This window comes from Amblyraja radiata, chromosome 21 (assembly GCF_010909765.2).
Source record: "Amblyraja radiata isolate CabotCenter1 chromosome 21, sAmbRad1.1.pri, whole genome shotgun sequence".
Classification (NCBI taxonomy): Eukaryota; Metazoa; Chordata; class Chondrichthyes; order Rajiformes; family Rajidae; genus Amblyraja; species Amblyraja radiata.
The window spans coordinates 13,227,296-13,241,230 of NC_045976.1; the positions used below are offsets into that span (position 1 = coordinate 13,227,296).

The 13,935-nt window shown below is 45.1% G+C and overlaps 1 protein-coding gene across 3 annotated transcripts in view; it reads left to right on the forward strand.

Moving 5' to 3' along the window:
• The first annotated feature begins 3,435 nt into the window (after positions 1–3,435).
• vwf (von Willebrand factor) overlaps positions 3,436–13,935 on the forward strand; it is an 82,645-nt gene continuing 72,145 nt past the window's right edge. For 2 of the 3 annotated variants that reach the window (XM_033039591.1, XM_033039592.1), the window contains exons 1-4: positions 8,425–8,549; positions 10,864–11,088; positions 12,348–12,470; positions 12,564–12,675. In XM_033039591.1, the coding sequence (XP_032895482.1) occupies positions 10,881–11,088; positions 12,348–12,470; positions 12,564–12,675 (443 nt within the window). In that variant the 5' untranslated portion in view covers positions 8,425–8,549; positions 10,864–10,880. Of the gene's footprint in view, positions 3,566–3,795; positions 3,854–4,176; positions 4,351–4,432; positions 4,536–7,487; positions 7,697–8,424; positions 8,550–10,863; positions 11,089–12,347; positions 12,471–12,563; positions 12,676–13,935 lie in introns of those variants that run through there. The other variant, XM_033039593.1, reaches the window with a different exon arrangement.

The window sequence follows — 13,935 nt, forward strand, 5'->3', positions numbered from 1 at the left end:
CCAAAAACTTGCTCTCACGCATCTGTGATGCATGCAGTAGTTTCTTCTTCCCCGTGATCTCAGCTCAAAGTTTAGATTGGTTTAGTTCATCATTGTCATGTGTACCATTGTACATAGAAAAGCTTTTGTTTGCATGCTATGCAGTCAAAGAACAGGCTATATAAATCAAGCAGCTCAGAGTGCACATGAAAAAGGATGAAGGGACATTTAGTGCAAGGGACATTAACATTGAAGTCCAATAAAGTCAGATTAAAGATAGATGGAAGATCTTGAATGAGGTAGATAGGAGGTCAGGACTGCACTCTAGTTGATTTATTGCGATCTTGGATGGAGCTGTTCCCAAACCATGCTGTGGTGCATCCCGATAAAATGCTTTCTACGGTGCAACTGTAGAGGTTGATGAGTGTTGTTAGCGAACTTCCTACGCCTTCTAAGGAAGATGCGTGCGTTGGAGGTGCTTTCTTGTCCATTGCTTCAACCTGGCTGGTCCAGGACAAATTGCTGGTGATATTTGTTCCCAGGAACTTGAAACCTTCGATGATCCTTACTTTGGCACCTTCAATGTTTACAAGGGTGTGTGTGCTGCTTCGCTTCCTGAAGTCAATCACAATCTCCTTTGTCGTGCTGACATTGAGGGAGAGGTTGGCGTCTTGGCACCAAGATACGAGTTCCCAATCTCCTTCCAGTATTCCGTCTCGCCTTTATTCCATATCCGGCCCCCTACGGTGGTGTCATCTGCGAACTTGTAGTTTGAGTTGGATTAGTATTTGGCCGCACAGTCGCATGTGTATAAGGAGTATAGTAGGGGACTGAGAATGTGGTGTAAGTAAAATACAGTAGCACAGCTGGTGCCTCACAGTGCCAAAGACCTGAGTTCGATCCTGACCTCGGGTGCTACCTGTGTGGAGTTTGCATGTTCTCCCAGTTTCCTGGCGGGTTTCCTCCGGGTGCTTGGGTTTCCCCCACATCCCAAAGACGTGCTGGTTTGTAGGTTAATTGGCCCTCTGTAAATTGCCCCTTGTGTGTAGGGAGTGGATGCAAAAGTGGGATAACATAGAACTAGTGTGAACGGGTGATTGATGGCCAGCGTGGGTTTGGTAGGCCGAAGATACAGCCTGTTTCCATGCTGTATCTCTCAACTAATCCCACCAGGAGAGGAAGTGTCTAGTTATATAAGCACCCTCTTTCCTCTGCTGATGGGTCGCACTCTAGGGCAGCTGGTCAACCTGCTGTGTCACACCTCCGGTGACTCAGGTTCAATCCCCACCTCCGCTTCAGCCGACCCCGAAGGGTTGGTGGGTTAATGGGACACTCTAAAATGCCTCCACAGTGTGGATGAATCTGGCAGAATCTGGGAGGAGTTGATGGGAATGAAGGGAAATAAAATGGGATTCATGTAAGACTGGTGCAAATGGGTGGTTGATAGCCAGCAAAGACGATGGGCTGAAGGGCCTATTTCAGTGCTTAAATTACTCTGTGTCTATGTCTACATGCTACATTTGCCCTTGTACAACATGTTTGAATGTTGCCATCAAGTCTCTTGTAGGATATTTTATCAAAGATTTCTGACAATCCATTTATAATTTATTAATACATTTTCAGAAACTTTATGAAATTCAAATTTCTTTCACAAATTTCTTTGATGGTTGTCCTTGATTTATCCTGGTGGTCAACCTGAACAAGACTGTCACCTTTATTCAGCCTCTCTCCATGATCCTGGAATCATTCACTTCCATTTCTCCTCATGCCTTGACGTCACCACATTGAGCAAGCTTTTTCCCATTCATTACCCTTCCCCCACCTCATTTAGCTCCATTTAACTTTCTTCCAGAACTAAACTAAAGAGCGTCAATGGTTATGGGGAGAAGGTGAGAGAATGGGGTTGAGAGGGAAAGATAGATTGATCATGATTTAATGGCAGGGTGGCCTGATACTGCCCCTGTGACTTAGGTCAAAGACATCCCCTGACTCTCAGTCTGAAGAAGAGTCTCAACCCGAAGCATCACCCATTCCTTCTTTCCAGAGATGCTGTCTGTCCCGCTGAGTCATTCCAGCATTTTAGGTCTAAAATTGATTTTGGGTGAATGCAAAACAAATTGATTTTGGAAACAATTCTACGAGCATCTTATTGCGGGGGGCAATAATTTTAACAATTCACCACCTTTTCCTTCTTGGCAGTTTTATTTGGCTTATTCGATACCCCTACCCCCCATCCTCCCTCATAGTTACAGAAGCTTCAAACACTTCATGTTCATTTTGATTGCTTCTTCCATTAACACACAACAAGCATCATCTGAAACCAGTTTTACTTGAGTTTGAAGAAGGATCCCGACCTGAAATGTCACCTATCCGTGTTCTCCAGTCATGCTGCCTGAGTTGCTCCAGCACTTTATGTTTTTTTTTGCCTCAAGTGCTGTCCCTTATTTTTCTTTCTAATCTACTTTTTGAATTATTGACATCATTCTACAACGATATCGTGTTTTCCACTCTTTTGTAGTCTCTTTATTCTTCTACAACACTTCCTCATTATTTTTTCTGACTGAAGTGTCAAATTCCAATCCAAAATCATGGCCTCCTCCTCTCTGGGCTTCAGCTGCTCTGTGTAGGAGTGAAATGGGTCTCATGCCTGCACCTTGAATCCACTCTTTCTCTCTAGAGTGATATTAATAGTGATCTGGATCAAGAAAAGGCCTTTCCTTGTGTCTTAATTTTATTGCACCAGTCATTATGAAATTAGCAAAATAAGAGGTACATCTGTTCTGAAAATGAACAAACTTTTCTTCACATCAAAACACAAAGTGCTGGAAGAACTCAACGGGTCAGTCAGCATCTGTGGAAGGAATGGACATATGGTGTTTCATGTTGGGACCCTTCTGAAGAAACATCATCTGTCCACTCCCTCCACAAATGCTGCCTGGCTCGCAGAGTTGCTCCATTGCGGTGAATTGCGGTGTCTTCTTGTGAAGACAGAGCAATTCATAGAGGACAGGAACTGCGGGATAATTAAGCATGGAAACACTGGGATTCCAGCCTCTGCAGTTCCATGTGTTGCAAATTTTTTAACACATACTGCTTTTACAAGTCCTATTGCAATAAAGAGTAATAACCTGCATAGAAAAAAAGGTCGTTCACGATCATAGGAGATATCAATCAAACAAAGTACCTGGCAAAAACATAAAGTGTGAAGTGTATTCCAGTCTCATAACCGAAGTCACAGGGGAAACATACTGCCTTAGAAGTGATGTGAAGTTTAGCTTTTGCTAACTCTGTCAGTGCTACTACATCCAGTTTCCTACCATTGTTTTCTTTTGGGAAATGAGCACTGTGCAGTTTCTTTTCAATCTGATACCATAATTTTAGCACCGGATGTCCCCGCGTTTCCATGCATAATTATCCCGCTTTTCCGGTCCTCTACAAATTGCTCTGTTTTCACAAGAAGACACCACTGTTCTTGGAAACGTTATCCCCTCCACTCCCCACTCACCCCACCGAACATGCCGATGTGACGTCGTGGTGAGCTCGGTTTCATTCTGGACCCTGGTCATTCTTCGCAGCAGAAGCCAAGGTAACTGCAGCTTAGACTCTGTGCAGCAATGAGGGGAGCACTTTAAATGGGAGAATGTTTACTCATAACTCAAAGCACAGACATGGAAGTCAAGAGAGAAATGAACAGGACTACTTGCGACAATTTATTGTTGGAAGGGGCTTTGGGAAGGGATTGTCAACTACATTGCCTGTCCATGGGGAGATGCTGAATGGTGTTTTGCTAACTGTATGTCTCTGGGCTTTCTACAGATGGTGAGCCGTTACCTGCCAGTGCTCCTGGTCTCCGCCTTTGTGGCCCTTACACAAGGTAAAGCAGGCAGTTAACCTCTTAACTGAAGCGTAGTGTTGATATAACCTCAGTGGGCGACACATCAAGGCATATTTGCTGATAAATCTAGCTTTAGGGCACGGGGCGTACTGGTGGTGACTTATTCCGAGAACTATTCAACTTGCAACAGACGTCTTCATAAGTTATAGGAACAGAATTAGGCCATTCGGCCCATCAAGTCTACTTCGCCATTCGATCAGTCTTGCAGGGGGTGGGAACGGGACTGGGGGGAGCGGTGGAGGGGGAAGGCGAGCGAGCAGCTGGAAGTGAATGCTTTGTACCTTCTTGTGTCCTTTGAACAGAGCAGGGGGAAGCATCGGTGGCCCAGAACCAGGGCGAGCGGCATCAGAGCGCTCGATGCAGCCTCTTCGGACAATACCGCACCCACACCTTTGACGGCAGCTTCTACGAGTTTCCAGGGCAGTGCAGTTACAAATTGGCCGGCGACTGCGTGAAAAACTCTTTCTCGCTTTTAGGTACGTTAAACCTTGCATTCATTGTGACTTTGTGAATGTGACTTCCAGCTGTTTGATAAGTGACGTCTCCCGTGTGTTTCAGGTAACTACCAGACTGGGAAACGGAAAAGTATTTCTTTATTTCTGGGCGATTTCTTTGAGGTCACCCTTACTGTAAAAGGAGAAGCGTCTATGGGCAAAAAAAGGTAAGGCCCCTTGATAATGCACTCCCTGGGTACCCTGGCTCTGCTTTAGTGATTGAGAACGTGCTTGGCCTGCGGTGAGGGGAGCCCTCGCAGTCAGATCTTTCTTGCACCGTCAGAATCTCACTACCAGTGCACGCTGCTCTCAGGACGGCTGCTATGGAGAGGAGACAGCTGCCCACCTCTTCACTGAGTGTGGATTTGCAAAGAGAGTCTGGAGAGGTTTCTAAGGGTACATGTCACGGTTCATCCCGAGCAGCTCCGTAACAGAGGCCTCTCTGATTTACGGACTGTATCCAGGGGCACATTCAGAGACAGACGCCAAGTGCTGCTGGAAGGTCATCAACTCGGTGAAAGATGCTCTTTGGTCTGCCCGAAACCTGTTGATCCACCAGCAGAGTGAGATGTCTGTCAGGGAATGTTGCCGACCAGCCCGCTCCAGACTGCAGGAATATGTGCTGAGGGACGCACTAAAGCTCGGTGCAGCCAATGCCAAGCCTCTGTGAGGGAGGACTACAGTCTAGTGAACATGGGGGGGCAAAGTGTGGTGGAGACACCCCTCAAACGAGGGAAGAGATATCACCCCAAGGGGCCATGTGAGTGGCAAGGGTGCCGGGTATAAATGATGTTATAGTGAATACTACCAAATACAATGCAAGTACAGCCACTGAGAATGTTAGAAGTTTTGCACAGTACACTTTTTACTTGGAATAAAGTTTATTTTAATTTTTGTATAGAAAGGGCAGCCCATTACTATTCGCTTTGCAGGTTTCAAATTAAATTTACAGCTGCAAAAATACGGGGCCAGTCATGATTTTAGAACAATGCGACGTTATTATATCTCGGGGAAAGTGTGGCCAGACTCAAAAGGGGGCGCCACGGTGGTGCAGTGGTAGAGCTACTGCCTTACAGAGTCCGTACGTTCTCCCCGTGACCTGCGTTGGTTTTCGCTGAGATCTTCAATTTCGAAAAAAGTAAGCATGCAGGTACAGCAGGCAGTGAAGAAAGCGAATGGCATGTTGGCCTTTATAACAAGAGGAGTCGAATATAGGAGCAAAGAGGTCTTTCTGCAGTTGTACAGAGCCCTAGTGAGACCACACCTGGAGTATTGTGTGCAGTTTTGGTCCCCTAATTTGAGGAAGGACATTCTTGTTATTGAGGGAGTGCAGCGTAGGTTTACAAGGTTAATTCCCGGGATGGCGGGACTGTCATATGCTGAGAGAATGGAGTGGCAGGGCTTGTACACTCTGGAGTTTAGAAGGATGAGAGGTTTTCTCATTGAAACATATAAGATTGTTAAGGTTTTGGACACGCTAGAGTCCAGAACCAGAGGCCACAGTTTAAGAATAAGGAGTAAGCCATTTAGAACGGAGACAAGGAAACACTTTTTCTCACAGAGAGTTGTGTGTCTTGAATTCTCTGCCTATGAGGGCGGTGGAGGCAGGTTCTCTGGATGCTTTCAAGAGAGAGCTAGAAAGGGCTCTTAAAAATAGTCAGGGGATATGGGGAGAAGGCAGGAACAGGGTACTGAGTGGGGATGATCTGCCATGATCACATTAAATGGCGGTGCTGGCTCGAAGGGCTGAATAGCCTACTCCTGCACCTATTGTCTATTGTCCCACTCTCCAAAGATGTACAGGTTTGTAGGCTAATTGGCTTGGTATAAATGTAAAATTGTCCATAGTGTGTGTAGGGTAGTGTCAGAATGTGGGGACTCGGTGGGCCGAAGGGTCTGTTTCTGCGCTGTGTCTCTAAACTAAACTAAACTAAACCAAACTAAAAGTGAAAATCGGCAGCAGGAAGGTAGAATCTCCCCAAAGGGACAAGGAACTGTTGTGCAAAAAAGTGGTTTGTTAATAAACTAAACTAAACTGGGCACCAGTAATGTTTACAAACTAAACTGAAGTAAACTAAACTATCCACCCATTGTCACTCGCCATTAACTTCAAAATTAATTGCACGGCCGATCTGTGGGTTAATTTGAGGCTTCTCCTTTGCAGATGCTGAATGTAGAGTCAAGGAACTGCAGATGCTGGTTTATAGAAAATGAGATAAAGTGCTGGAGTAGCTGAACAAGTCATGCTGCCTGACCTGCAGAGTTACTCCAGCACCTTGTTTCCTTCACTGAATGTAGAGGATTGCAACAGACCCTCTCCCCGGCTAGAGTGTGGTCCTGACCTCCCACCTACCTCATTGTAGACATTTGAACCATCTTTAATCGGACTTTATTAGACATTTATGTTACATCTTTACATTAAATGTTTATCCTTTATCTGTGCATGTGGACGGCTTGAATATGCAGTCTTTTCTTTGACTGGATAGCACTCAAAGAAAAGCTTTTTGAGGTACCTTGGTAGACGTGCTAATAAACTAAATAAGCTGAACTAAACATAATAAAATTAACTAAATTAAAATAATTTAACTCTGCGGACCATTGAGGCATCGAGGACAAAGCCGGGAAGGGTGCAGAGAAGATTAACGAGGATGTTGCCAGGGTGTGAGCTATAAGGAGAGGTTGAGTAGACTAGGAGTCTATTCCTTTGAGTGCAGGAGGATGAGGGGTGATCTTACAGAAGTGTAAAAAATCACAAGAGGAATAGATCGGGTAGACGCAGAGTCTCTTGCCCAGAGTAGGGGAATTGAGGACCAGAGGACATAGGCTTAAGGTGAGGAGGAAAGATTTAATATGAACCACAAAAGGTGGTGGGTGAATGGAATAAGCTGCCGGAGGAAGATTGAGGCAGGTACTATCGCAATATTTTAGAAAAATGTAGACGGGTACATGGATAGGATAGGTTTAGAGGGATGTGGGCCAAATGCAGACAGATGGGACTAGTGTTGTCCGGGCATGTTGGTCGGTGTGGACAAGTTGGGCCGAAGGGCTTGTTGCACCGCTGCACGACTCTGCGACAATGCTCGTGCAGTCTGTAACCCAGTCTATGTTGGTCTCTCTAGGGTTGAGCTGCCGTTCACACTCTTTGGCGTGTTCGTCGGGACAGAAGCGGGCTACCTCATCATATCGAGTGACGAGCATGGCTTCACCGCCCGGATCGATACCAGCGGAAACGTGGACATCATGTTGTCCAAAAAACATTCCAGTCGGACATGTGGCCTCTGCGGCAACTACAATGATTTGCCCCAGGATGATTACACAACTCAAGAAGGTAACAGAGAGATTGTTCATGAGCAGCCGTCAGCGTTTCAAAGATCATGAACAGACACGAGCCACTAGTCAAGATAAGGTTATTGTCAGACGCACATGTACGGTGGGGTACAGGTGCAATGAAAATCTGGCTTACACCAGCATCACATGCACAGAGACCCAGACACCATACAGATACATAAAACAGAACTTACACATAATATTCCGCAAGAAATTGCAAAGAAAAGGCGAAGACATTAGTGTAAAAAAACAACATTTTTGAAAACATGATTAGAAAAACATGTCCTCGGTGAGAGGTGGTCCATGGTGTTCCGTTGTCGATAGGATTAGGATTATACCGGTCAGTTCAAGAGCCTGATTGTTGTGGAAAAGTAACTGGTGCTGTTGAATCTTAAGGCCTCTGTGCCTCCTGCCCAACAGTAGCAGCGAGAAGAGGGCACAGCCCAGATGGTGGAGATCCTTGCGGATAGATGCTGCCTTCTTGAGGCAGAGCCTGGTGCCCATGCTTACATAGTGGGCAGGGCTGTGCCTGTGATGGACTGGGCTGAGTCCACTACTCACGGAGTCCACCTTGTATTCTTGTGCGTTAGAATTACCACACCAGTACCCTGATGACTCTATGACTCTTTTAAAAAAAAATCTTCTACTGTGCCGTTTCGTCAGAAGGGGATTGGAGTTGGGGAGCTCCTGGTTCTCGGATGATGAAAACGATTGTTATTTTTCTCTCAGGTTTCCAGGTGGAGAGCAGCTATGATTTTGCCAACTCTTGGTCAATGGGAGGTGCTGAGGAGATGTGCAGCAGAGTGTCCCCACCCAGTAAAACCTGCAGCCTGTCCTCGGAAGCGGTGGAAAACGTGAGTTCCGATGGATTACAAGCACCCTTCCTGTAATAATGTTGAATCATTACCATTGATAGGAGAGAGCCCAGTTGGAAGAAGCAATTTGTCATACATTCATGGGTTCATGAGTTCTACGAACAGAATAAGGCCATTTGGCCCATCGTCTTCAATCATGGCTGATTTATCTTTCCCTCTCAACCCCATTCTCTTGTCTTCTCCCCATAACCCCAGAGATCTCCCACTAGTGAAAACATCCTCTTTACATTCATTCTATCCAGGCCTTTCACTATTCAATAAGTTTCAATGAGGTCCCTCGTCATCCTTCTAAACTCCAGCGAGTACAGGCCCAGTGCCTTCAAACGCTCCTCAAACACAAACCAATCATTCCTGGGATCATTCTCGTTAATGACCCTGGTTTTGTCTCATCAGGGAAGGTTGGAAAGAGACACAAAGAACTGCAGATGCTAGAATCTTGAGCAAAACGCAAAGTGCAGGAGTAACCCAACAGGTCAGGCAGCAGATAGGCACAAAAAGCTGTAGTAACTCAGCGGGTCAGACAGCACTCTGGAGAAAAGGAACAGGTGGCGTTTTGGGTTGAGACGCTTCTTCAGACCACACCAGGCCCACAGCATTAACATTTGAAGAAGGTCAGGCAGCATCTGTGTGGAGGGAATGGACAGACAATGTTTTGGGTCAGGATCCTTCTACAAACTTGACTTCAACGGAAAGGTTGGACAGGTTAGGCTTGTATCTGTTGGGTTCAGAAAACTGAGAGGTTGAACCACTAAACAGTGGGATCTTCACCAGTCGGGATGTTCAGAAGATGTTTCCTACACTGGGAGAATTTAGATTTAAAGGCAATTGTTTAAGAATGGAGTCCACATTTAACACTGAGAAGAGACCTTTATCTCTGAGAGAGATGGCTGTGATTCATAAAGTCATCGAGTCACGTGGCACAGAAACAGGTCCTACAACCCAACTTGCCCTTGCCAAGGAAAATGCCCCATCTACACTAGTCCCAATAGCCCGTGTTTGCTCCATATCCCTCTAAACCTTCCCTATCCAAGTACCTGTCCAAAAGTCTTTTAAATGTTGTGACAACACCTGCCTCAACTACCTCCTCTGGCAGCTCATTCCATATGCCCACCATCCTCTGGGTGAAAAAGTTGCTCTTACAATACAATACAATACAATACAATTTATTGTCATTTGACTATTGTCTTCAGGTTCCTTTTGAATCTTTGCCCTCTCACCCTAAACCTATGTCCTCTTTTTTTTTTAAATGTCACTAACCCGAGAAAAAGACTGTGTGCGTCTACCATGTCTATTCCCCTCAGCATTTTATACACTTCTATAAGATCATCCCTCAGCCTCCTGCGCTCCAAGGAGTAAAGTCCATGCCTGACCAACCTCTCCCTAAATGTGAAGGCCTCGACCCTTTAATTATAATCCACCTGGAAATTCCAGTTGGATGACATTTTCATCACCTCTGCACTCGTTAGAAAAGTTGTCCATCAGTTCTGCAAGTTTCCATGTTACGGATGCAATTTTATCTTGCAGTGTCTGCAGCCACGGAAAATGGGAGTGTACTGACGAGGATGAATAGAGGGGTGAATTGGAGGGCCAGGGTCGATAAGAGGAGAGAGTCAGGGATAGAGGGGAGTGCAGGTTGCATGGAATTTGAGAATCCAATGTTCATGCCATTGGGTTGGGTTGTAGTTTACATGGGCTGTGAATGGTTATCATGAGTAGCTTAGTTTAGTTTAGTTTACAGAAACAGACCCTTCGGCCCGACCAGCGTCCCCCATACACTAACGCTATCCTTCACACTTGGGACAATTTACAATCAGCCTACGAACCTGTACGTCTTTGGAATGTGGGAGGAAACCGGAGATCCTAGAGTAAACTCAGGCAGGTCACAGGGAGAACATACAAACTCCATACAGACAAGCACCCGTAGTCAGGATCGAACCCGGGTCTTTTGTGCTGCAAGGTAGCAATTCTACCGCTGCGCCACCGTGCTGCTCTGCGTAGGTGGGAATGTGGAGTTGTGGTTACAGTCAGGCCAGTCATGATTTTGTTGGATGGTGGAGCAGGTTTGAGGAGCTGGGTTGACAACTCTTCCTCCATATCTGCATGCTATTATGCGCCTGTTGGATTTTGGACACAGTACAATGTCCTTTATTGCTCTTCATATGTTCAATACATACAAATATTGAACTTAATGGATATAATGATACAATCAAAAGTGCATATGTGAAAGTGAGGCACATATAGAGAAAGAATCGGAAACCACGCTTACTTGAATTAAACTTTTATTTGATTGTAGAACTTCTTTGATTATAGATGGGAAAGTGTAAAATGCTCAAAACGGACCAAATATTCAGAGCGTGTAACGCTGTTGTGGATCCAGAGCCGTTCATCGCGAGTTGTGAGGATGACATTTGTCACTGCGAAGGAAAGGATTGTCACTGCCAAGCATTCCTGGAGTACGCAAGGTCTTGTGCTCATCAGGGCACAGTCCTCCAAGACTGGACTCGAGAAAGCGACTGCTGTAAGTTCAGAAAAGATCACCAGTTCTCTATTTATCTTCCCACAACTATGTAATTGTTAACTGGAATAAAAGGACACAAAGTGCTGGAGTAACTCGCGGGCCAGCCAGCATCTCTGGAGGGCGTGGATAGGTGATGTTTTGGGTTGACAGCCTTTTTCAGATTCCTTCAGACCCTTCCTTGTTTCTACTTAATTACTAACTCATCAGTTTTAACAAAAGATTATTTTAATATAACTAACGGTGAATGTTTGTTCTTTAGAATCCAGTGTAATTTAATATTTAATATTTTGAATTACGATTTAATGTTACCTTTACTTCGTATGGTATAAGTAAGTTACTTTTAAAGGCTGCTGGATTAGAATAACAAGATAATCTCATTAGCCATCAATTGGAAAGTACAGATAGTAAAGTAGATCAGAAGGTTCAGATTATTCCCATATTGTCATATCAAACCATTTTGAATTGTTAGTATATATAGTAGGTTACACGGTGGCACAGTGGTAGAGCTGCTGCCTTACAACACCAGAGGTCTGGGTTCTACCCTGACTATGGTTGCTGTCTGTAGAGAGTTTGGACCTTCTCCCTGTGACCTGCATGAGTTTCCTCTGGGATCCCCAGTTCCTCCCAATTTCCAAAGAAGTACAGCTATATTTAAGAGGGAGTTAGATGTGGCCCTTGTGGCTAAAGGGATCAGGGGGTATGGAGAGAAGGCAGGTACAGGATACTGAATTGGATGATCAGCTATGATCATATTGAATGGCGGTGCAGGCTCGAAGGGCCGAATGGCCTACTCCTGCACCTATTTTCTATGTTTCTATGTTTGTAAGTTAAATGGCTTGGTATAATTGTAAAAAAATTGTCCCTAGTGTGGGTAGGATAGCGTTAGTGTGATGGAATTGCTGGTCGGCGCGGGATCGGTGGGCCGAAGGGCCTGTTTCCGCACTGTGTTTCTAAAGGAAAGTAAACTAAACTAAGCTAAAAACAACTGTATTGTTGCCAGTAAATAATACATGCAGTATTTATTCTCACAGTAAAGAAGTCCCATAGAGTGTAAATATATCGTGCGAGACTGGAGGACTTTGGCTATGATTTGAAGGATCTCCTTCCTGTATTCTGCTGCATTGGGAGCCTGCTAAACATTATGTTGTATTGACTTCCCAATTCCTAGTCAGCCATGGGCGGATTATGGGCAGAGGTGTAGTGTGTCCAGATGTATTGCATTTGTACCGTTTTACACAGGACTTTTTTTATTTAACTAGCACTGAAGTGTCCAGCCAGGATGGAATATCGCACGTGTGTGCCGCCCTGCTCCAAAACATGCAAGAGTTTAAACATCAATCATCTGTGCAACAACCAATGCAGGGATGGCTGCACTTGTGGAGGTATTTGTTTACGCTCCTTACATCAGATGTTCAGCAAATGTGAAGCCTGAAGTATCTGCGTTTTATGGGACTGATCTGGTGTTTGGATTTCAGGTGGGAAGGTGCTGGACGGAGACACTTGTGTGGTCTCTTCCGACTGCTCCTGTATGCACATGGGGAAGAAGTATCCGGCTGGCTCTAGTATCTCCCAAGGCTGCCATGAATGGTTAGTGCTGAAGCTAATGTCCACAATGACCACAGTGGGAAGCTTGGTCATGGGATGCATCACACCAGCAGTTGGATGTTCCAATCAAGCGTTACTGATCACTGAAAACGGACACAAGGCTCACTCTCTTTCCCTGCACGTTGTATTAATCCTGGTGCCAGTAATTCTGTAGTTCCCTGCTCTTCCATACTCGTGCCTCTACTTACACTACTGTTCTCCCTGGTTGTCTTTATACAAGGTAGGAAGGAACTGCAGATGCTGGTTTACACCGAAGATAGACACAAAATGCTGGAGGGTCAGGCAGCATCTCTGGATAGAAGGAATGGGTGGCGTTTCGGGTCGAGACCCTTCTTCATACCCAAGTATTTAGTTTAGCATTTGGAGATACAACATGTGAACGGACCCTTCAGCCCACCGGATCCGTGCCGAACATCGATCACCCGTTCATGCTAGTTCTCTGTTTCCCACTTTCACATCCACTCCCTATGCTTATATTTAAAACAATTTATATTTTACTTTCCTTATTCAACTTACGTAAGTGACTATATACCTAAATGTCGTAATATAACTTACATATCCACCCTAAATCATTGATTATATATTGAAAAGTCTATAATTGATTGGTTAAACTCTGCAAATAGTTTTCTCCAGATAAATTTGTTTCAGCAATAGTTCAATATTCCTTCATTGTCACGTGTACCCTGAGGTACAGTGAAATTTGATTTTAACATAGTCATACCAAATAAAGCAACGATACAAATTTACATTAAAAATTAACCAGCCACCACAGCACTGTGTGAGAATCCCTAGGGCATACAGCATATGTGGAGACCCACAGCCATCAGTCTAATGTCCGGCCCACACACACGCTCTTCAACGTGATGTAACCAGAGTTGCACTGACCACTTGTCGCTCTCTCTGTAGTCCCTGTCCACCCAAACAGTCAGAAAGCTGTACGCGCTCGCACTAGATTCCTGGAGCGGGAGCCTCCATATTGGGGCGATCGAGGCTCCCGCGATCGGGGTGGTCGTAGTTCCTGCAGCTGGAGCTCCCGATGCCGATCCCTAACAAAGGGACCGCCAGTTCCACGATGTTAGGACGGAGATACGACACGGCAAAAGTTGCATATCCGCCAAGGAAAGAGATTCAAAAATAATTTCCCCAACCCTCCACATAATACAAAAACAAAAGATGAATTAAAACATACAAATAACACAGACTAAAAAAGACAAAGAAGAAAGTGACAAGACAGGCTGTTGG